The sequence below is a fragment of the Mobula birostris genome, chromosome 3 (genome assembly GCF_030028105.1).
Source record: "Mobula birostris isolate sMobBir1 chromosome 3, sMobBir1.hap1, whole genome shotgun sequence".
Lineage (NCBI taxonomy): Eukaryota > Metazoa > Chordata > Chondrichthyes > Myliobatiformes > Myliobatidae > Mobula > Mobula birostris.
In genome coordinates, this window is record NC_092372.1 from 59,863,288 (window position 1) to 59,887,428 (window position 24,141).

At 37.8% G+C, this 24,141-nt stretch overlaps 1 protein-coding gene across 2 annotated transcripts in view; it reads right to left on the reverse strand.

Moving 5' to 3' along the window:
• kita (KIT proto-oncogene, receptor tyrosine kinase a) overlaps positions 1-24,141 on the reverse strand; it is a 78,023-nt gene that overhangs the window by 19,997 nt on the left and 33,885 nt on the right. For both annotated transcript variants that reach the window (XM_072252698.1, XM_072252699.1), the window contains exons 2-14: positions 22,991-23,230; positions 20,361-20,651; positions 16,604-16,740; positions 13,572-13,734; positions 10,542-10,728; positions 9,599-9,714; positions 5,111-5,225; positions 3,582-3,769; positions 2,801-2,907; positions 2,582-2,708; positions 2,173-2,277; positions 1,979-2,089; positions 772-925 (exon numbers count right to left, since the gene is read on the reverse strand). In XM_072252698.1, coding sequence (XP_072108799.1) covers positions 772-925; positions 1,979-2,089; positions 2,173-2,277; positions 2,582-2,708; positions 2,801-2,907; positions 3,582-3,769; positions 5,111-5,225; positions 9,599-9,714; positions 10,542-10,728; positions 13,572-13,734; positions 16,604-16,740; positions 20,361-20,651; positions 22,991-23,230 — 2,041 coding nt within the window. The remainder of the gene's footprint in view (positions 1-771; positions 926-1,978; positions 2,090-2,172; positions 2,278-2,581; positions 2,709-2,800; positions 2,908-3,581; positions 3,770-5,110; positions 5,226-9,598; positions 9,715-10,541; positions 10,729-13,571; positions 13,735-16,603; positions 16,741-20,360; positions 20,652-22,990; positions 23,231-24,141) is intronic.

Consider the following 24,141-nt stretch of genomic DNA (forward strand, 5'->3'; position numbering starts at 1 on the left):
TTATTTAATTATTTGTGTTGCAACTGTAACGAAAACCAGTTTCCCCCGGGATCAATAAAGTATGACTATGGCTATGACTATGACTATAAAAAGTGGCTTAAAGTGTTCACGCTGCAGTCCAGTGACTGAGCGATTATGGAGGGGGAGGGCTAACTAGAAAGATTGATCAGATTAACTGCCTGGCCGGGGGGGGGGGGGATTTTAAGATGGTGTAAAGGTTTTGTTTTAATTAACTGCTATACTGCACCTCTGCTGCAGATTGATCTACAAACACTTATATCTAAATATGCAAATTCACGTACTGAGAAATTCATCAGAATCAGGTTTATTATCATTGTCATGAAATATGTCATGAAATTTGTTGTCTTTGCAGCAGCAGGTCAATGCAATACATAATAATAGAGAAATATTATTGTGAATTACAATAAGTATATAAATCTACGATAGATAAATAAGTAGTGCAAAATAGAAATAAAACAAGTAGTGAGGTAGTGTTAATGGGTTCAATGTCCATTCATAATATTGTGGCTGAAAGCACATAATGTTGTATATTGTACCCAATCTCTGAAATTCAGTCCATTTAAATCATCAGAATGAATCTGAAGTGCAGAGTACAAAATGTTGAGACTAAAGCATGTGAAAAGGCACATGTAGAAAACCTTGGAAAAACATCTTATGATGAACACACTTGATTATAGGATGATTTTTAACCTCAGTTGCTACGAGCAAAATTTAACTTGCTAATAAAAAAAATTCCATTGTTTTTCTTACTTCTCTGGATCCCTCAGATTCATGATATTCTTATATTCCGTTTTCTGCAGATCCTGCTCTTTAGTTTCTGGCCAAATGAATGAGTCTCGTTTCCTTCTCAGAAAGTTTAGAAGGTCACCAAAGCAACAGTATTCAGTGATTACCAGAACTGGACCTGGAACACAACAGTCAATTCATTGAAATTCACAGGCAACTTTCAGGAACAGCTGACATTCTTGGAATTTGTGTAACATCATTTTTTTTTTCAAAATCAGGGTTTAAAGTAATGGTTCATCTGATGTGAAAATAAGTCATGGAGGTACAGCACAGAAACAGGTCCTTAGGTCTACCAAATCTAGGCTCATCAAACATCCATTAACAGTATTCACTGATGACCACAAATAGACCTGGAAACAACAGCCAATTCATAAAATTCACAGACAGTGAAAGAAAATCTATATACTGTGTTACCAATCTGGATGGTGTATGGTTGGAAGGCATATTCCAAGCCATGGTGCTTTCACTGCCCTCGTCCTTCTAGCAGGTAGAAGTCATGTCATGGGTTTGGTAGTTGCTGAGTGTACTCTGTAGATGGTACACATTTGAAATATCAGATAACCTGGACTATTGAACACCAAAATATGTCCAGCTCAGTTTGATCATTAATGTTACAAATAATACCAGCAATAACTGATAGTTCACATTGTTATTGTTCAGAACAGTGGATGACCATTTCCAGTGACTGATTCAAGCAAGGGACGCCAGGTCTTAGACGCTGCTGTCACGCTGAAAGTTTCCACCTAGGACCTTGGACCTTGGGAAGTAAGGCAGACTATATCAGCACTGCACAGTCATACTTCGACAAAGATGATCATTCTAGGCAGTCTTTTCTTACTATCAAGCCAAATATTGATCAAGACAGCAGGGAAATCTTCTTGGTCTTCTTGAATAATACCATGGACTAATTTCTTTCCAAATAAATGGACAAACAAGGCCTTAGTTTAAGGCCTCATGTGATAGACCACACTTCATAAGGTGCAGCATTTCCTTGGCGCAGCAGTGAAATATCACTTATGATTATGAGCGCAAATCTTGGAGTCAAACTTGAATCTGCAGACTCCTGATTCAGTGTCAGCAGGGCCATCACTGACTACTTCTCCACGTGAAGGTTAACTGTACTCAGTTAAAATGTGCAAAATAAGGCTTAGGCTTAAGTTGTTGAACTGACCTCCCACAGTGCATGCTCCCAACAGGTTGACAATGTTGATATGCTGCCCCAGGTGACTCAATACTTTCAGTTCAGACATCAGAGCTTCCTTCTCTGTGGAGTGAGCACTTGCTGTAAGGCCAGATTTACAGTTGTTAGTTTACATCGTAGTATATTAATCTACAATACACAGAACATTTAACAAACACACTTACGTTTAAGCATCTTTACTGCAACAGTCATAATGGAGTCAGCCTTAGTCAATCCATAAGCCGCAGCCTCCACAACCTTCCCAAAGGCTCCGGCACCAAGGGTTTTACCTTAGAATAAGTAACATACTCTTCATAATTGAATTCACAGTGTGAGAATTAACCAACACTGTAATGCATAAACTGCAATACATTATTTATATTAACTACAAAAGAAGAGGATATAATGGCAATAAAGTACTAAATTTATTAATCAGAAACTAAACATCAAAAGCTATCAAAATATATTAGTAAATACCCATTGGGTCTCATTCCCACATTTAAGATATTCCATTACAAAAAATGTGTTGCAAAGACAATTCATATTAGCTAAATTCATTACAATTAAAATGGGCCAGGCAAAATATCAACCAACCAAAACGCAGCTTGTCTCTGGGAAACTCCCACTTATCATCATAAGGTAACTGTGTTGGGTCGATGTAGGTGTAGTTATTCCCATGTATTCCTTCAACTACTTTCCACTGAATCTGGTACCTGGGTTTCTAAAAACAATCATATTTTCATTAATACTCATTCATATAATATAAAGCAACTAAGAGAGTTAAAAAAAGCCATAAACTTAACCGCACTTTACCTGTTGATATTTGTAAAACAGAATTGCTAAAATTACACACAGTATGCCTGCTGCTGCAGCAAACAGGGACAAGAGTGGAGTAAAGAGTTGATGAGTCTTCATTATTTCTGTAAGAAGAAATAAAATAATGTTATTGGATATGAACATGAGTTGATATCTACAGTCAAATTCATCTCAAGTAAGAGTCCAGTATTAAACTATTGGACTACGAGGGGCACGGTATGTAGTGGTTAGCACAACACTTTACAGTACGGGCAGCCTGGGATCAATTCCTGCCGCTACCTGCAAGGAGTTTGTACATTCTACCCCGTGACCACGGGCGTCTTCTCCGGGTGCACCGGTTAATTGGTCATTGTAAATCGTCTTGTGATTAGGCCAGGACTAAATTAGGGGATTGCTGAGCCATGTAGCTTGAAGGACTGGGAGGTCCTATTGTGGTATCTCAGTAAATAAATAAATACACTTCAGCAGCCCAGAAACCCAATTATTAAAAGGATGAGCTGTCTATGTTAACCAAGGTGTTCACGGGTGGCCATTGGAATGAGAAAAATCCAGCAGGCTGTGCTGCTGATACGGGGTGGCAAGTACACACATAACAGACTGAACTAGGGGAATGTAAGGCATTAATATTATTCAGGCAGCTGCTGAATATTTGCCAAATTACATTATGTAATTTATTACACTGAAAGATTTTATCCTTCACTTTGTTGATAATATCATACATTTTAGCTTCAGCAAGAAAAAACATTTAATTTATTGTTATTGAACAGCAGAAGTTTACCTCCTTTTATCTGATAGATTGTTTGACCTTTGCCAACACTGTTGTATGCCAGACATTCTACAGTAATGTTATTCTTCAGTTCATTGGTGTTAAGAATGCTTTCCACCTCAACCCGTCCAAAACGGGGCTGACGTATTATCCTGTTTGTCCAATGGCCTTCAGCTGGTGTTATGGCTGCCTCTGAGCATCTGAAAGCAAATAGCCACACACAATGAACTAGGAAGTACTGTCATCTGCTTCCAGCATGTTAATAGTCATAAAAGAGGAAATTTTGTATCGTTTACACAATCTTCACACCCTCTTCTAATCTGAAGGTAAGATCGGTGAAAAGACATTGAACAATAGCGAAATCAGTCTTTTCTGCTTTTTCTACAGGGATTCTACCAATCGCCTGCTATAGAATGACACCTGAAGAAATTCAAGTAGCAATCAAAATAAGGCCCACCATCAGAGACAAATGCAATGAAAATGTGTTCAGGTGCATTCAAAGCTGCCAAACTGGAGGGCAAAATCAAGGGCACCTCAAATCAAATCTTAAAATATGATTCTATGCATGATTTGCATATGTGTTTTTTTTCATTTAACTGTTAGAAATCCTGAAGTTTAACTATTGGGATGATGTTTGCAAGCGTACACTATTGAAATCACTGAATGCAGAATGTTCAGTGTAAGAGGTTAGACCAGTTAAATTGCCTAACTGGTGAGACTATGATAACTGCTGGAAAGAGATTGGGTCATTTATCATTTTGTTTTCCAAGAGGAAGAAGAAGATATTTACCATAAATAATTATATACCATTTTCCTATAAATATTTTATTTTTTTCTCCATCATACAATATTTTCTTAATAATAAAACCTTTAATTAGGATTTGATGTTGTGATACACTGATGCGTTTTGTTGATGAGAGAAAGATGTGATGCAAATGGTTAATTCTTCTTTATTTCAAAATTGAAGGATTTGAGAAAATAAAGGCATTGTCACTCTCATGAGGAACAAGAAGCTTACCTTTGAGATCAAGCTCAAGTGTCTTAGGAGATAGAAAAAGCCAAAGATGTCACAGAAATATATCCCCAGACTGCAGCATCTATCTCTTAGGACAATTTACAAGGTTACAATCAAATGTTTATCTGAATAATTAAGCAGATTTCTCTGACTAAGTGATCTATTGAATTGTTATCTACAGTCCTATGTCAGTTTACCACCAGGAAGTAATGAATCAGCTTTCAAAATAGTTTATATTTCTTCCAACATGAAACTGCAGCAGGAAAATATGATTAATATCCTCTTGTATGCCATGCACATTTGTTTGTGTCTTTTTAAGCAAAGTATTGGCCTGGACTTTTGAGATAGTAATTAACTAAACATTTGACAATTATACATTCACAACTTAAGGGATAAAGGAGAATGCTTTCAGAACTTTCTAAGTACACAAATATCTTAAATTCTCACCTGATCTCTGAATCCTTATTATAAATACTTTTTTAAATTCTGAACTTTATGTAAGGCAAATCACAGCTCATTTTCTCACCGTTTCTGTTGTCCAGGGCAGTGAATCCATTTTATATTTGGTTCTGGGTACGCTGTAGCTACACATCGAATTTTACCTGGCCTATATTCTTCAAGAATGAGAATCTCTGGTTGGCCTGCAATGTAAAAATGGAAGTATGATCATATTGCCCTTTACAGCACTTCAAACATTTCAGAACGTATGTTGTTAATTACGTTAATTTATACTTTATGTTCACTGAACCATTTCATAAATAATTGTAATGATAGAAAATATTCATAGAAAGTACTGGAAAAAGTCAGGTCGGACATCATCTGTGGAGAGAGAAATAGTTAATGTTTGAGGTCTGAAACCCTTCTTCAAAACAGAGCTAAGTTCTAATGAAGCACCAGGCCATTGTCTCCACACCATCACCGACATTATCCGCTCAGGGAATCTCCCATCCACTGCTACCAACCTTATAGTTCCCACAACCTGCACTTCCCGTTTCTACCTCCTACCCAAGATCCACAAACCTGCCTGTCCAGGTAGACCCACTGTCTCAGCTTGCTCCTGCCCAACGAACCCATTTCTGCATACCTCGACACTGTTTTATCCACCCCTTGTTCAATCCCTTCCTACCTATGTTCGTGACACTTCTCACACCCTTAAACTTTTCGATGATTTTAAGTTCCCTGGCCCCCACCGCTTTATTTTCACCATAGATGACCAGTCCCTATATACTTCCATCCCCCATCAGGAAGGTCTCAAAGCTCTCTGCTTCTTTTTGGATTCCAGACCTGACCAGTTCCCCTCACTCTGCTTCGTCTAGTGGAATTAGTCCTCACTCTTAATAATTTCTCTTTTGCCTCTTCCCACTTCCTACAAACTAAAGGTGTAGCTATGGGCACCGGTATGGGTCCTAGCTATGCCTGCCTTATTGTTGGCTTTGTGGAACAATCTATGTTCCAAACCTATTCTGGTATCTGTCCCCCACTTTTCCTTCGCTACATCGACAACTGCATTGGCGCTGCTTCCTGCACGCATGCTGAGCTTGTTGACTTCATTAACTTTGCCTCCAACTTTCACCCTGCCCTCAAGTTTACCTGGTCCATTCCCGACACCTCCGTCCCCTTTCTAGATCTTTCTGTCTCTATCTCTGGAGACAGCTTATCTACTGATGTCTACTATAAGCCTAATGACTCTCACAGCTATCTGGACTATTCCTTTTCTCACCCTGTCTCTTGCAAAAATGCCATCCCCTTCTCGCAATTCATCCGTCTCCGCCACATCTGCTTTCAGGATGAGGCTTTTCATTCCAGGATGAAGGAGGTGTCCTCTTTTTTTAAAGAAAGTGGCTTCCCTTCCTCCACCATCAACTCTGCTTTCAAACGCACCTCCCCCATTTCACGCACATCTGCTCTCACTCCATCCTCCCGCCACTCCACTAGGAATAGGGTTCCCCTGGTCCTCACCTACCACCCCACCAGCCTCCGGGTCCAACATATAATTCTCCATAACATCCGCCACCTCCAACGGGATCCCACCACCAAGCACACCTTTCCCTCCCCTGCTCTTCCTGCTTTCTGCAGGGATCGCTCCCTGCGCGACTCCCTTGTCCATTCATTCCCCCCCCATCCCTCCCCACTGATCTCCCTCCTGGCACTTATCCTTGTAAGCGGAACAAGTGCTACACATGCCTTTACACTTCCTCCCTCACCACCATTCAGGGCCCCAGACAGTTCTTCCAGGTGAGGCGACACTTCACCTGTGAGTCGGCTGAGGTGATATACTGCGTCCGTTGTTCCTGATGTGGCCTTTTATATATTGGCAAGACCCAACGCAGACTGGGAAATCATTTTGCTGTACACCTACACTCTGTCTGCCAGAGAAAGCAGGATCTCCCAGTGGCCACACATTTTAATTCCACATCCCATTCCCTTTCTGATATGTCTATCCATGGCCTCCTCTACTGTAAAGATGAAGCCACACTCAGGTTGGAGGAACAACACCATATATTCCATCTGGGTAGCCTCCAACCTGATGGTATGAACATTGACTTCTCAAACTTCTGCTAATGCCCCACCTCCCCCTATACCCCATCCGTTATTTATTTATATACACACATTCGTTCTCTCTCTCTCCTTTTTCTCCCTCAGTCCCTCTGACTATACCCCTTGCCCATCCTCTGGGCTTCCCCCCCTCCCCCTTTTCTTTCTCCCTTGGCCTCCTGTCCCATGATCCTCTCATATCCCTCTTGCCAATCAACTTTCCAGCTCTTGGCTCCATCCCTCCCCCTCCTGTCTTCTCCTATCATTTCAGATCTCCCCCTCCCCCTCCCACTTTCAAACCTCTTACTAGCTCTTCTTTCAGTTAGTCCTGACGAAGGGGCTCGGCCCAAAACGTCAACTGTACCTCTTCCTAGAGATGCTGCCTGGCCTGCTGTGTTCACCAGCAACTTTTATGTGTGTTGCTTCTCATGAAGAGTCCTAGCTCTGGGCATACCAATGAATTGGGTTGCTTTCCATAGATGGTGCCTGATGATAATCCAAAAAGATATTGGAGCAGAATTAGGTAACTTGGCCCATCGAGTCTGCTCCACCATTTGATCATGGCTGATCCATTTCCCTCTCAACCTCATTCTCCTGTCTTCTCCCCATAGCCTTTTATGACCTGACTTATCAAGAATCTATCAACTTCTGCTTTGAATACACTCAATGACTTGGCCTCTACAACCACTTGTGGCAACGAATTCCACAGATTCACCACCCGCTGGCTAAGGAAATTGCTCCTCATCTCTGTTTTAAACGGATGTCCCTCTGTTCTGAAGCTTTGCTCTCTGGTCCTAGACTCTCCCACTATAGGAAACATCCTCTCCACATCCATTCTATCTAGGCTGTTCAACATTCAATAGGTTTCAATGAGGTACCCCCCACATTCTTCTAAATTCCAGCGAGTACAGGCCCAGACCCATCAAACACTCCTCATACCATAAGCCTTTCATTTTGCAGAACCTCCTTTGAACTCTTCCCCAATGTCAGCACATCTTTTATTAGATAGGGGACCCAAAATTGCTTACAAATCTCCATGTGAGGCCATCCTTGTTTTTATATTCTAGTCCTCTCGAAATGATTGCCAACATCGCTGAAATTATTTTTTTCTAGCATTTTCTGTTTTATTACAGATTTCTAGCATCTGTAGATTTATCTTGCATCTACAGCTGAGTTACTAATAGAGCAGCATGAGTCATGAATGCTTCATATGATCAGCTTCTTTTTTAAGTTCTGTAACAAACTCGATAATCATAACGCAAAATTTGGGAGTTATGATAATAACATAATATCTATTATCTAATGATATATCATGCACCATGCATTACATTTAACTATATATAAAATCTTGAGAGATATTATGCGGAGAAGAAAAATGTACAAAATAATGAAAATGCAGAGAAGTTAATAGAATAGAAAGAACTACTGAGAAATCAGACTGAGATGCATTTACTGATAGGATGCATAGAAAGATTGTGAAAAGAATTTCTCAATAATATAAAGGGTAAAAATTGGGTATTCTTTAAGGATCTCAAACAGAACTGGAGATAGAAATTAAGCTATTTATCACCAACAGTGGTGGTGGAGCCCGAGGAAACCAGAGCAGTCAGGTTATAAGTTTTTTTAAACCACCAAAAGAAGAAGTTGAGGAAACAGCATTAGAAAAGGTCACTTAAAGACATGCCACTAAATATTTAGTGCCACATAGGAATGTATAGCAAGAACAGAAATTAAAGAGTGATGTTAAACAACATTTGCAACTTTGAAACAAACATTTGTAGTTTGAAAGTGGATATGATTAAAGCATTTCAAATGCTCTCTTTGTTATTATTCAATACCCAACTAGAATCAGATAATTTGGTAATGGATTGGAAGGAGACCACTACGGTCACTGTATAAAGTAAATAATATAATTCTGTATTTTTCTTAAACAGATTTGACTCAATCACCTGAAAATTTTCTGTTTGTCTGTCTTATCCATTCAACCTCATCAACAAAACACAAAGGAAATGCAAGAGACAAATCAAACATATGATTTCTTTAACATATTACAAAGAAATTGTTGAATTCACCAAAGAACTGGAAAAAAAGCCGAATAAATGTCAACATTTTTAATTAAGTGCAATTCAGAATGAATAGGAAGAACTAAGCTATACAAAAGGAATAAAATCATACAAAGCATATTAAACTGCGGTCTGGTGAAAATACACCTTCGAACTCCATTTATGTCCTACACAGATTATAATCAATAAGGGGGAATTTGATGTACTAATCTCCATAATCTTTCAGTACGATTTGTTTATGAGAGTCTATTTAGATTTAAATTAAAGAGCAGATTACATCCACTGATCTGCATAATACAGTACGCATATGACAAGAGCAAAATAATTATTTAGAGCTGAAGGTTAAATGAACCAGTGCTTTCCAACAAACCAACACATGATTTTGTACTTTGATATAGGGTGCTTGTTCAACTTACTATTTATGTATACATCAAATGCAACTGATGATCTGGAATCAGAATTTGAAGCAAAAAATGTATAAATTCCACCTTCTGCTCCCTTTACTCGGACTAGATGAAGTTCACTCATGTATCTATGAATAAAATATATGGTGATTATAAAACAATGACTATTAAATCAAATCTTGAAGAAAGCATCAACTTTATAACAGGTATTTTAGAAAATTCCCTCAATAACCTCAATGATATTTGTAGGGTATTAGGATGGATGTTGCAATTGAGCTTATCGGCAATCACTACTTTTCAAAAGTGAATCAAGTAGGAATTTCAGCAGGCATTCATGGACAGGGTAATGCAGGAATCAGGAACTTGTTGTATAAAACACCATGCCCCAACAAAAGATGCCCGATAATGGAATCTTGGCAGGAAATTCACTATTGAAATACTAGCAATTCTGTAAAATCGTATGGATAAAAATTAGATATCAAAAAGTTAACCTTTTTTTACATTCAGATGCAAATTTTCCTTTTAATGATGCTGTGATAAGCCACCCCTCTGCCACTAAAATCCTTCACAAAATTTCAAACTGCTACCAGGTTTTAACTATTTGTAGAAAATATTTATTTGCTAGAAATGATTGTCTTTTCTATTGTTTTTATTTTGACATTCTGTACCTGCTTTGAGATTGATTAAATAGTGCAGCACACATGCCCTGTTTCAGGACCCGATGTTTACTACTCATTGGGATTCTTCAAATGGATCTTCAAAATGCACTGCACAGCAGATCAGAAGAAATTTCTGTGTTGATGTCTGTGGCATCTACAAATTTAACAAACTGCATGTGCAGCTGACCAAAAAGTCCATGCTGATAAATTTAAGTGATAGGACTGGCATAAAGATGGAACAGCTATTCTCTGTGCATCTTACTTAAGGTGCTAAGTCTAATTTGGATATGATGTACCTGTTCCCATTTTTAGCAGATTTTATGTAGTGGTCCGATGTGTTAAGTAATCTCTCTTTCATGTGAGTCCAGTACTGTTGATCAGGAGCAGGGTAGGCATCAAACTCCACTTTTAACACAAGATTTTTTCCAATATCTACATGAAAAGTATTGTTCTCTGGAGTTGAAAACTTCACATATCCTTCAGCTAGTTAAAGAGAAAGTAAAGAGAAAAATTAGTGTCAGACATTTAAGAATCTTGAAAGTATCTCCTGAAAATCCTTTTGCAAACATTGTGGGAAATAAATAAATGCTATTTTAAATTATTAACATGAAAAAAATACAGTGCATGTCTATTGTTTTATAGAATATTAGCTAATGATTCTGCAGTGATATTAGTTTATTTTCTGTTTCTATTTAATTAGTATGCCTAACGCAACTCAAATTGTTGTCAAAGGTTTCCAAGATGATAAGGAACTCAAGACTTATAGTGAAACATAGTAAACTTTTTGCTGCACTATTTCTTTGAACAGAGCACTTAATATTTTGATTCCTGAATCATATTGTTTGTAATGGAGTCTTGCAACCCAGTAAGAGGTCTTTCAGCCCACTGAGTCAATGCTAACTATCAGCTACCCATTTTCATTAATTCTACACTAAACACACTTTACTTGCCCCATGCTTTCATCAGTTTCCCACAGGTTCTCTCTCTCACCTACGCACTTGGGACAATTTACATTTAACTTACTAATTCAATGTCTTCGCGCAGCAGAAGGAAACTGGAGCTGTCGAAGAAAATCTGTAAATTCACAGAAAGAATGTGCAAACTCATCTCAGGCCGAACCGAAGGGCAGGATTGTGGAGCTGTGAGGTAGCTGATCTACACTCAATGGTCACTTTATTAGGTATCTCCTGTGCCTAATAAAGTGGCTTCCAAGCATATATTCATGCTCTTCTGCTGCTGTAGCCCATCCACTCACCGTGTTGCTGCCAAATGAGTGGCTGACTAGATATTTGCATTAACGAGCAGGTGTATGGGTGTACCTAATAAAATGGTCTCTGAGTGTTGCCCTGAACACCACCCCCCCAACCCGTCCAAGCCCCGTGCTTGTGATCTGCAGTTTTGAATGTTCACTCTGGCATTCTGGAATAAGTGAGCTAATTAGTCCATTGGGTGACGTCAATGTCATTTGGGAGAAGAGGGAGATCAAAGATGCTGCCACATTATGGTAGGGTAATTGGACAGGACCACGATATAGAAATGGAGTTTAGGAATTGAATCATTGACAGAAATAGTGGCATTGGTTATTAGGTTGTATGGATACAAATCAGCAGGTTGGATGTTAGGCTAGAGATATGATGTGAGATAAGGGAGTGGTTTGGATTGCTGAAGTGATTATTTTAGTGTGAGAATATGAGGCATGAGGAAAGGACTTGTATAACAATTTTATGAACATGAAAACATTCCAATCTGTTTCTGTGTTTTAAGGCCCAATGCAAGATCCCAGAGGCAAAATCTATCTAAGTTTCTAGGAATGATACCAAAAGATAATTCTGCCCACCTTGATAGAGAAATCTCATGATGTTCAAATGAATAACTCAGTACAGGACATAAGCAGTCAAATACCTCTGCTATGCAATCAAACTTCTAGGTAATTATCTTTACATTCCTATGCACTGATGAACCCTGATTTCTAGAGACAATCAGACTTAACTGATTATTCAGGTTTGGTAAACCAGTCTGATTTCCACCTATAACCTCTTGATATCTTAACAATAGATTCAAATTGGAGATGTACTTTGCAGCAGAAAGACAGCCATCACCTTTTCTCTAAATTTCATTGTCAAAGTACACCTTATATTTACGTTTGTATGTTGAAAATGTTTTTTTCACTGTAAGATCAAAACTGTTTTGACAGGAGTGACCGCTATCGTGAAAGCTCAGAGATAAGTCCCGGTACGTTACTATGGTAACCATACACAAAGGTGAAAATTGATTGTGATTGTATAATAAATAGTTAACAAATAATAATAATAAATAATTAATAGTTAATAACTATTATTATAGTAATACTTGCTGCATGTAGCCCAGAATAGAGAGGTTGTAATCACAATGGCTACTGACAAATATTTTCAAAGTCTAATTGTTTGAACTCAACCTACCAGAAGTTTTCTGATGCAGACACAATTCATCTTTGTGTATGGCACTGGCTATAACATGTCGGGAGTTAACTCTCAGTTCCTATCTTAACAGCTATTCCTGCCAAAATGGGAGTAAAATCACAGTTTAGGATTTCTAGTGATTTGCAGGCCATCCTCCCTCAGTTAGAAGATAATCTTAAGAATAAATTCTGCTGCATAAAAATAATCTAGTAGCAATGATTCAAAAAATGTCATTTCAGAAGTTAGTATGAAACACCAGATAAAAATTACTGAAAGACTGAATGTGATACAGACATTTAATAGACTGAAATCAATTTTCTCATTCTCTGATGTTAAAATCATTATTGAGTCATTTATGCTTCTAACATATTCCAGAAAGAAGCATAAACTTTAAATAGTTAAAATTTGTTTAACACATTTCATGCTAAACTTTTAACATCTACAGGAAGATATCCAGTTGAATGGAAGATGGAAAGGCACACAAAGGGGAAGAGAGGGTGTTAATATAGACATCTGGAGGGCAACTCATGAGGAGTATCAACAAAACCAAAAACTAGAAAGTGGAAGTGGCATTTTTCAAAAGTGCAATTGGATAATATAACAATCGTATAAATGTTCAATCTGGATTAACTTGTACAAAACAAAATCATGTCCTCAGTCAGACATGCAAGGTTAAGTTGAGAGCCTGAACTTATCTGAGATAAAATTAGAAAAATTAATTTCTCAAATGAGCTTTGGTTGATTGCATACCTAAATAACTTGCAAAAAACTGTGTTAATGAAAAAAAATCTTAGAACTTTGAATAAGGTCCTTATTTCAGTGTATTTGAAATACAGTGTATCCTAGGGATTCAAATGGTATCGTCTTCTGTTGAACAAAGTATTTTACCTACAACTTGTAGGAACACTGTAGCATTTGACATGCCAAACCGATTCTTGGCAAAACAGGTGAAATGTCCAGTGTCATTCACTTTCACTGAATCAATGGTCAATCTCTCTGTGGCCTTATAGTGGTTAGGAAAGTTGTTGGATAACTTCGTCTTTGTGGTTGCCTGGAAGTAATATGTAAGAGAAAACAATCTTATTTTGTGCTATTAATTATGCTCTACTCTAGCTTGTCTAGGAAAGACAAAACTCTTCACAAAGCTTATTCTCAGCATTACAATTCTGGTAAATTTATTGCTTGAATTTATAGTTGATTTTCATAAATCCAGCAGATCTTCCCTGTGATAAATCACATAATTCCACCCAACAATAACTAAAGTTGTTAGCATCCTCAAACACAAAGTTGTAATCTCAAGATCTAATACAGAACTTTTTTATCATTGATAATTATTAGGGATTATTCTGGAATTATGAAATGATGGATTGTGGCTATTAATTAAAAAGAGTGAATTTTCAGAAAATATAACCTGTTTACAGTTTAACTTCAACTGATACTTTAAGGCCAAACATTTGATAGGGTCAATCCAATTCTCTACTATTGAAATTATGCAGGGGAAAACAATAAGTGAAGGTTTCTGTTAATTGGTGGCCATTGAAAGTTTCAGGATGAGATCAGGGAAGGGATGATTGTGGCCTTTTCCTGAATTAACCTAACGATGAAGGCTTATCCCTGCCACATATTCCACAATTTAGGACTGTTCCGAGTTGTCACTTAATTATCTGGCTAGTTGTAGATTCAGTGGCCGCTCCTCAACATTGCACCAAATGAAATATATTTTGGGTGTCTGGAGTTTGCGTTTTGAAGCTCTTGCATCATACAGCTACTAGTATATGAATATTCATAGGGGTTCTTTTAATTGGGATGTTCTACCCTCATAATTCTGCTAAATTAACCTGACTGCCTTCAAAATGTCAAAATGATTTTAGTCACTGAAACGATTGTTAATTGTTTAGATTCACTTCAGAAGATCTGCTGTGTTGAATAAAAACACATATCTCCCAGTTCCAAATTCTGTGTGGCTCAGTTCACAGTCACATCATTTCGGGGCTTGTCTGGGATACATTCATGACCCATTACGTGGCAGGCTACCTTAGAGTCCAAGGGGGTGAGTAGTTTTAAGAGTAGCACCCATCCTTAGATCTGTTGAGGCCAACAACCACAGGATCATAAAGTATTTAAGAAGACAGCAGAGAGCTGAATTGGTAGATATATGTGTGTGGTGTGTGTGCATGTGGTTTCTGTCCTGTAAGTCCAGAATGATACCCAACAGTTATTATGTCAATTTGCACAATCAACTGAAGCTCTTGCTGTATAGTTAACCTTATAAGAACTTATGAGCAAACATTTCAAAATTGATGGAAACTAATTGATTAGTCCAGGATCTTTGGTTGACCTGCCAAATATTTCCAGCATTTTCTTTTATGTTAACAAAAATGAAGTGACTGTTTCAATGGGTCATTTTTTGGATTAATTCCATTACTAAATCCATAAAGTATTATCATTTGAACATATTAGCTATCGTCCCACTGAAGACGCATAGATACTAATATAAAGTACACACTGGGGGCCAATGGTCTGGGTGATCATATTGCCAACCTAAAGGTTCCATGGAGAGGCTTGACCCAATTTTATAGTCAAACAAACAACACCAAAACTTCCCTTCTGGAACTGGTAGAGATGGTAGTAGGAGCCTGGTGGAGAGCTGGGTGGGGGGGAGGGGGTGGTGCATGGCGGTCAGGCAGGAGACCTTGAGATCCCTCTGCAAGAGCTATTTGTTAGTGTTTAAGTGAAGAAGAGCCGGCAATCACAGAATCACTGGAATTGAGGAAGAAAGGAGAGCACAATGTTGTGCCAATTTGTTAACTTTATCTAAGGTCAATCTAACTGTTCCCTCTCTCCATTCTCTCCATTTTTCTATCATTCATGTGTCTATCTCAGAATCTCATGTCCCTTATTAATCTGTCCCACCAACCCTGGCAGCGCATTCTATGCATCCTCTATACTTCCCTCCAATCACCTTATGCCCCCTTATATTAGCCATCTCCATCCTGGGAAAATGTCTCTGACTATCCACTCTATGTAAGCCTCTTATCATCATGTACACCTCTATCAAGTTACCTCTCATCCTCCTTCACTCCAAAGAAAAAAGCCCTAACTCACTCAACCCATTGACTTGCCCTATCTGTTCCTTCAGTTCTTTCTCAAAGAGCTCACTGATGTCGGGTAGAGTTCACTGAGAACAACTATTAACACTAGGTTAAACAGTGAGATCAAATGCTAGCTCTGGAGATCTGAGTTCTAAAATTTAGGCCAATTTTCTCCTGCATTTAAACTCACTCTTTAAACTGACTGTTAGATTATTATCTGTCCGTCTTATTATCCTTTACCAAATCTAATATGTCCCAACCACAATTTGTTCAGGATCCTCCTGCTCTAGAAGGTTGTATTCAATGTACTCAAAATGAACTATCCTTCTGATCTGAACTACTGTACTCTTTCCAATCTCCCTCTATTAAATCTGTGTTCCTTTTCTTACCAGCTTCTCTAATATCTGAATTAACATACTTAGAAGCTTCCTCCCCACTTTATGTCCCTTACAACTCAGAAGACCCATTGGACATGCAGAACCTTAACTTGGAATACACACACAGAAGCTTCCACAGATTACCCCAATGAATGTTGCCAGCTTTGGGCCTTATTTCTCATTTCATTTTTAAATCTTTTTTATTGTTTATTATTGAAGATCAATATAAAAACATTAAAGTAATCAGTCAACATGTCAATATGTACAATGAGAAACTAAATTATCAAATAACTTATTTCTCACAGGAGGTTAAAAGGAATTGATACGAGTGAATAAATTGTTCTGCCACTGGTTAAAGGAGTATGTCATATAGTCTATACTCTTCCCATAGTTATGTTCTTATTGGCAGAGTTAAAGCTGTTGGCTATGAAAACATAGGAATCATACTTACTGTACTTTGTGGATGGTTCCAGTCCACAGTTACTTCATGGTTTACATTTTTGACTATGCAAGATAGCTGAAACTTCTCTCCTTCCTTCAGCAACTCTTTATTTACTTCCAAATTGATTTCTGGTGGACTTTTGGGGACTGAAACATTGTATGCATAATTTAATTACGAGTTATTATTGATGACATTTACTAGCAACAACGACCTCTTTCTGATTCTTAATACTCATCATATTGTGCAATCTTGGACAGCAGTTAAATTTGTGAACTAATGCCATTCCTTAATGGCAAAATACTAGGTTTATCTGATATAAGTAAGTAAATTGCTGGTATTAGAAAAGAAAATGCTCGTATTTATAGTACATCTTGTGTCTTTTTTTCTCATAACACACACATCAGAATTTAATACAAAAATCTTGAATGTTCGCATATTATTTTTACCAAATTTGCTGAAAAATTCGCAAGAGAACAAACTTCCTTAGCACTGTTCACTCAAATGTGACATAAACTGGTTCCTTCAGACAGGATTTATATAAACGATTTACAGGCTTTTGCATAAGGAAATGCTGAGCCATCTCTCAGTTCTTTAAGTCAATCAACCTTATATTTCCTTACCACATAACACTAACTCCTCCTTTGCACAGAGAAACCTCGTCTCAGTATCAGAACCAACAGATCAATCGTAAATGTGTGTACTTCTGCATTTGTTTCTTCCCTAAAATATATTTACAATCAACAATGCTTGAGAAATAAAAAAGATAGATGTTGAATAACGTATAGAGAGTTTAGTTGCAAGCAGCAGCTTGTCCATTGAAGCACAAAGTTGTGTCATGAACCTTCAGTGTGGAGTTGAGCACATCTAAGCTAATACAAGGGGTGATTGATAAGTTCATGGCCTAAGGTAGAAGGAGTCAATTTTAGGAAATCTAGCACATTTATTTTTCCTATATTTACGCACTTAGTCCAGCGGTCATGGAACATACGGATCCCTTCTTTGTAGAAGTCGGTGTCTTGGAGCTCCAGAAGTGGTCCACAGCAGGGGTGATTAATAAGTTTGTGGCCTAAGGTAGATGGAGGTGAGTTATTAACTTCAAACTTTCTGCATTTTCACTCAACGAGTTGAACTGCATGTGCATGTAACAAGAGCTGTATAATTCAGCTCATTCTACCATTGGCCACAAACTTATCAATCACCCCTGCTGTGGACCACTTCTACAAAGAAGGGATCTGTATGCTCCACGACCGCTGGACTAAGTGCGTACATGTAGGAGAGGACTGTGTTGAAAAATAAATGTGCTAGGTTTTCTAAAATTGACTCCTTCTACTGTAGGCCATGAACTTATCAATCACCCCTCGTACACTGTTCCAAGAATGGTGAAGCATAGTACATGTAGAGGTACTACTTTCAGATATACTGCATTTTTACTTTTAATATGAGAAAGGTATATCGTAGAGATTAGTATTTAGCATTTGTTTTGAGGTGATTGGATACCCAAAAACAGCATTATTAAGAATCTGGGTCATGAACCTTTTAGGCAATATTGCTACATTTCTAACTAAATAAAAACTGAAATGAATGCAAATTATATTCATTGAAAGGCAATGACTTTAATGTCATGGATTTACAAAGTTTGTACAATGGTGATGGATCACTAGGGTGTGATTGATAGTAAACTCTTCCCTTCAAATGATCCAATGGCATAAAAGAAGCAGAAAGGCAAAGCAAATAAAAACTGGATTTTTTTCCCATGTTGTGCAAAGTTGTAGTTGCACTCCAACAGCCACGACCACGTGTGCTATGACTGTGAACTGTGGATGGCCAGGTGTTTATCACCTTTCATTGTTTAGAGACATAATCATAAAGAGATAAAATGAAGAAACATGGACTTCAAATTTCCAAGATTATGCTCACAACAAACCCTCATTTTTACACCAGTTCTACATTGCTCCCATTTTTTGTTCTTCTCAGATTCTTATCAACTCTCTAGATTCTACCACTCAACTCCACACTAGTGACCAATTAATCTACCAACCCACACATTTTTGAGACATGAGAGAAAATTGGAGCCCCCGATGGAAACACACCAGTGTACAGGGAGAATGCGCAGACTCCACGCCAACAGTATTTGAGGTCAAGATTGAACCTGGGTCTCAGGAGCTGTGAAGACTTGTGGCTCTGCAAGTTACATTACTATTTCTATCTCTCCACTTCAGGAAGGAAGTATTGACATAGCAAGAATGCAACTAAGCTAGAGAGGGTACAGAAAAGATTCACAGGTGTGTTGCGTTATAAGGAGAGACTGGACTGTTTGCCCTGGAATGAGGCTGAGAAGTCTGTGAAGTTATGAGGGGTATACATGAGATGAATGGTCATAATTTTGTTACCAGTGTAAGGGAGTTTAAAATTAGAGGGCATAGATTAAGGTAAGAGGGGAAAGATTCACAGAGGACCTGGGGGGCATACAGAGGGTAGTGAATTTATAGAATGAGTTCCCAGAGGAAATGGTAGAGATAGGTACAACTACAGCTTTTAAAATGCATTTGTATACATTTGTAGATATAAGTGGTTGGGAATGGTTTAGAGGGATATGGGCCATACACAGGCAAATAGGGCTAACTAGGCAGGGCAGAGTTGGGGCAGAGGGCCCTTTCTATGCTGTATTCTTCTATGACTCCATAACAACCATAAATTGATGCATAATCTAAAACAATCAATATATTAGTTACAAACATTTTTAATCACAGACCTAGCAAATATATATTATAAAAGATACCAAGTTTTAATGTTTACATGCCTGAAAGGACAATGGTGATTAATTATCTAACTGAATGTAAAACAGAATTTTGTGGCTAATTGGAATTTGGCCAAAATATGTAATTTTAAACCACAACTGATAACCAAATCTAGTTTATGGGAGACAAGAATATGCGTTGCTGACTCGACTCAACTATTGAAGTTCTGAATCAGAATCAGTTGGCAGTGTGAGAGCAGTTAAATTCAGGAATGACCAATAGGTCAGAATTGGAGGAGACCAGATGCCTTTAGAGTAATAGCTAAAGTTTACAGCATTGGGGAGGTCTAAAACAATGAAAATATTTGAACATGAATGTCAGCATTTTAAAACTGCGACAATAATAATGGCTTGTCTAGCTTTAGGCATGAAAGGTAGCTATTGTAAATACAAAGCATGTGGCAAATACTCAATAAACACAAGAGGTTCTGAAAATGTTGTAGATCAAGAGTAACATTCACAAAATGCTGAGGATCTCATCAGGTCAGGTAGCAGTCTTGATGAATTGCCTCAGCCCAAGGACTTCAACTGTTCATTCACTTCCGTAAATGCTGCCTGACCTGTTGAGTTCCTTTCGCATTTTGAGTGTGTTGATCTGCAAATACTCAGCAGGTTTCATTAGACAAAGGTCATTAACATGAAACATGAGCATAGTTTACCTCTCCACACATGCTGCCTGACCTGATAACCATTTTCAGCTCTCTTTGTTATTATTTCAGGTTTCTAGAATCTGCAGTGTTCTTGTTTTTGATGGACAATAGCTACCTGCCTGAGGCATCACAGAATGTCTCCCACAATTAAACAGTAGCACATATAATTCAGTCTTTGGCACTAGGGTCAAGGGTGGAAGGAAGTATTGAGGAAACATCGATGAGGACAATTATAAGGTATCTTGTGCTATAATGAATATTGATAGATCAACCTTTTTTAAAAAACAAAACCATAGCATGATTCAAAAGATATAACTACCTGGTACTATCTGCAATTTATAATCTTTAGATTTCTTCAGTATTCCATTCTTTCTGGCAGTGCACACATAATACCCCTCAAAACTCCGCTTCAGATTTGCAATACTTATTCCACTGTAGATATCAACTGTATAGGATAGGCTTTTGGGCATGCTGGTTCCTTTACTTCTCTCCAGCCGGAAGTCTTCAATGATTGGAGATGTTACTCGACATGGTATAACTGCCTCAGATCCTTCATAGCCACTAATGAACATCTGCCGAATTGATGGAGACACAAACAAATTCTTGGAGTCTTAAAACAAAAGAAAATACTAAAATTAAAACAAGAATGGTTTCAAATCCAAATGTATACAATTAATAAACTTTTCTTGTCACATATAGAACGTAGAAGCCTGGTCTAAAGCATTAAATGAAGTGATATTTGAAGTACAGTGTTTGAAATTCTGTTAAAATGCTAACTGCACAACATATCCATTATTTTGCTGCAAAAATAACTAAATTGCACACGTGTGTATTTTTCGTTATGCTGAATCAAGATGTTATCAAAAAAGAACATTTTATTCATGGACATTTTGAATTAAATGTATTTTATATTTAATACATTTCGGAATACATTGTGCAGAAAAGGTATATGGCAGAGATTCACTGATTTAAGATGATTGACAAAAGAACTGGAGAAAAATTAGCAAAAAGCCTTTTAGTCAGATTCACAACAAATTACATGACACGTTGGTGGATGTAGATCGAGGAAGATTTCTGTTCCAAGGGGAGAATTCTAAGAGTGCATTTTAAGCATTTGGACTCTCATATTCAATCTGGCCTTCGAAAGTTCACCTGAAGAAAAATAATCACATTGGTGTAATCTTTGGCACAAAATAATCTGCAGATGCTGGTGTAATCTTTGGGTTTTTGCCATTATGCATCAGGAATGCCAACATGACAAGCATAGATGTTAATTCTCTCAACCAACATCAAATCCCTGACCAATCAGTACAAATGTGAAGTCTTTTCACGGTCTGTGCACAGATGCATAAAATTAGTCAAATTTCAAACAAAGGAGTATCATTCAAAGCTTTTTAATGTGTGAATCAGGCATAAAAAGCATTTTGTGTTGATTTGACAGATTTGCATCTATTTCCAGTAGGTGTCCAACCGTTAGAAAACTATCCCACCCCGTATTGTATTTCATGCATGTAACAAACAATCTCAATGTGCACAGCTCAAATCAGTTACTGCTTAAGTTGAAAGGTCCATTGAACGTTGCTGCTCCTTCATAGTGAAACAAGGAGTACATCATAAGGAAAATCAGGAACTGTACTTGAATTAAAGGGATATGACTGGGTAGTAGATTTCACTTTCATATAGCTCCCCCCATTGATTTATGAGAAGTGCTTGGTAGCAGTCAGCATTGGTGCAACCTGCAGCTGTGAATTCACTGGGCTCAACGATTGATGAGGTAGCAGTGTAATAACAACATGTGATCCGATCCATTGTATGGGGGGGGCTATTACCCCACCCAATTTCCCCCATCCCTCTGCCTATATCACATCCTTCTTGTTACTGTTGCCCATGAATGCATGTGGAAATGAAATTTTTAAAAAATCATAATGCAACTTCTTTAAGCAAGGGTATCACAAATTAATTTCTTTTGGATTCTCATGACTTGGAGTTAAGAGAAAATGTACTGCCCATAAATAAACAAAAACATTTTTTAATATGTGAAATCTAATATCTGTGCCTGTAGTGCAAATTTGCTACTGGGAAATCTGCCCAAGGGATGCATGCCTTGTTAGACCAGTAGGGAGAAATCAGCAGCTACATCAAAAATAAGTAAAGATCTTCAGTGTATGTGAGTGTGAGGCACCTAACACACACACATCACATCTGTAGCTATAACTCAGGACTTTTAATAGTAACTTGACCGTTATGTTATTGGTAACCAGTAATACATTTATTATTGTCATATGCACTGAGATATAAGTGAAAAGCTTAGTTTGCGTGCCATCCAGACAGATCATTCCAAACATAAGTACAATGAGGTAGTACCAACGTGAAAAAAAGCAGATTTCAGAACGTAAATGTTACAGTTAAGAGAGTACAGTGCAGGCAGACAAGGTGCAAGAGGCATGAAAGAGCAGAATGGAAGATGGAGAGTTCATCTTTATTGTATTAGAGGTCCATTCAAGAGCTTGATAACAGTGGAAAGAAGCTCTCCTTGAACCTGTTGGTAAATTTTCTTAGGCTAAATACCTTATGCTAATGTTCTGCAGCCTAGCTGTCTATTTAATTGAGCCATCATAACTAAAGAAACTGAAACATTTTGAGGCTTTCCAAAGCTTTTCAAAAATTTTAACTTACTTGTGACCATTTCTTTAATTGTCACCACTCCATTAAATGTTACTTACTGACCATTTATTCCAATTGCCTAGCCACGTCGAATATGAGTTTTCAAATAAAGACAAATAATTTGACAAAGTAACAGAGACAACAGTTCTCAGAAAAACTAGAATTAGTGCCTGTATCTGTCTGAGACTGGAATAAATTTATCTCACTGGGAGATGGAAATCTACCAAAGGAAACCTGGAGTTGTTTTGTAGTTTTTGGAAATCAGAAGAATAATACAGAAATTACCTTCCACAAACAAGTAAAGAGACCGGCTCTCAGATGAATTGGGATTAATACATGTGTATTGGCCCGTATGTTTTGGCTCTGCTGATTTGATGTTAACACTGTTGCGAACAATGCTCTTTTTAGCAATTGGTGGAGTTACCCATTGTACTACGGACCAGTCTTTACATTCAAGGTTAACGGCATCACCACTTTTCTTAATCAATGGGTCATTTTTCTGTTTAGTCAAAGGTATAGTCACACCTGCATAAGAAACATAAGTAATAGTTAACCTCAAAAGTTCAAAGTGCGAAGTAAATTTATTATCAAACTGCATACATATCACCATATACAACCCAGAGATTCATTTTCTTGCCGGCATACTCAGTAAATCCAAAAACCATAATAAAACAAATGAAAGACCGTACCCAACAGAGCGGACGGACAAACAATAAATGGGCAAAAGACAACAAACTAAAAGACAAAAGAGAAATGATAAAAATAATAACAATAAATAAATAAGCAACAAATATTGAGAACATGAGATGAAGTGTCATTGAAAGTGAGTCCATAGGTCTTAGGAACAGTTCAATGATGGGACAAGTGAAGTTGGATGAAATTATCCCTACTGGTTCAAGAGCTTGATGGTTGAGGGGTAATAACTGTTCCTGAACCTGGTGGTGTGAGTTCTGAGACTCCTGTACCTGCTTCCTGATGGCAACAGTGATAAGAAAGCATGATCTGGGTGGTAAGGGTCCCTGATGATGGATGCTGCTTTCCTATGACAGCACTTCATGTAGATGTGCTCCATGGAGGGGAAGGCTTTACCCATCATGAACTAGGCCATATTCACTATACTTTGTAGGATTTTCCATTCAAGAGCCTTGGTGTTTCCATACCAGGCAGTGACTTTGGTATTCTAACTTCCTTACTCATGAACAGAAAAAAATTAAACTGAAAGTTTAATTAAGTTAGATCAAGGAATTGATAGCGGACCTCAGGAAGGGGAAGTCATGGGAACGTATATCAGTCGCCTTTGAGGATCAGTATTGGAAAGGGTGAGCAGTTTCAAATTGCTGGGTGCCAATATCTCTGAAGATTTATCCTGGTGATAACACATTGATGCCATTACAAAGGAAGCACAAATCAAGATCAAAATCTGATTTAATATCCCT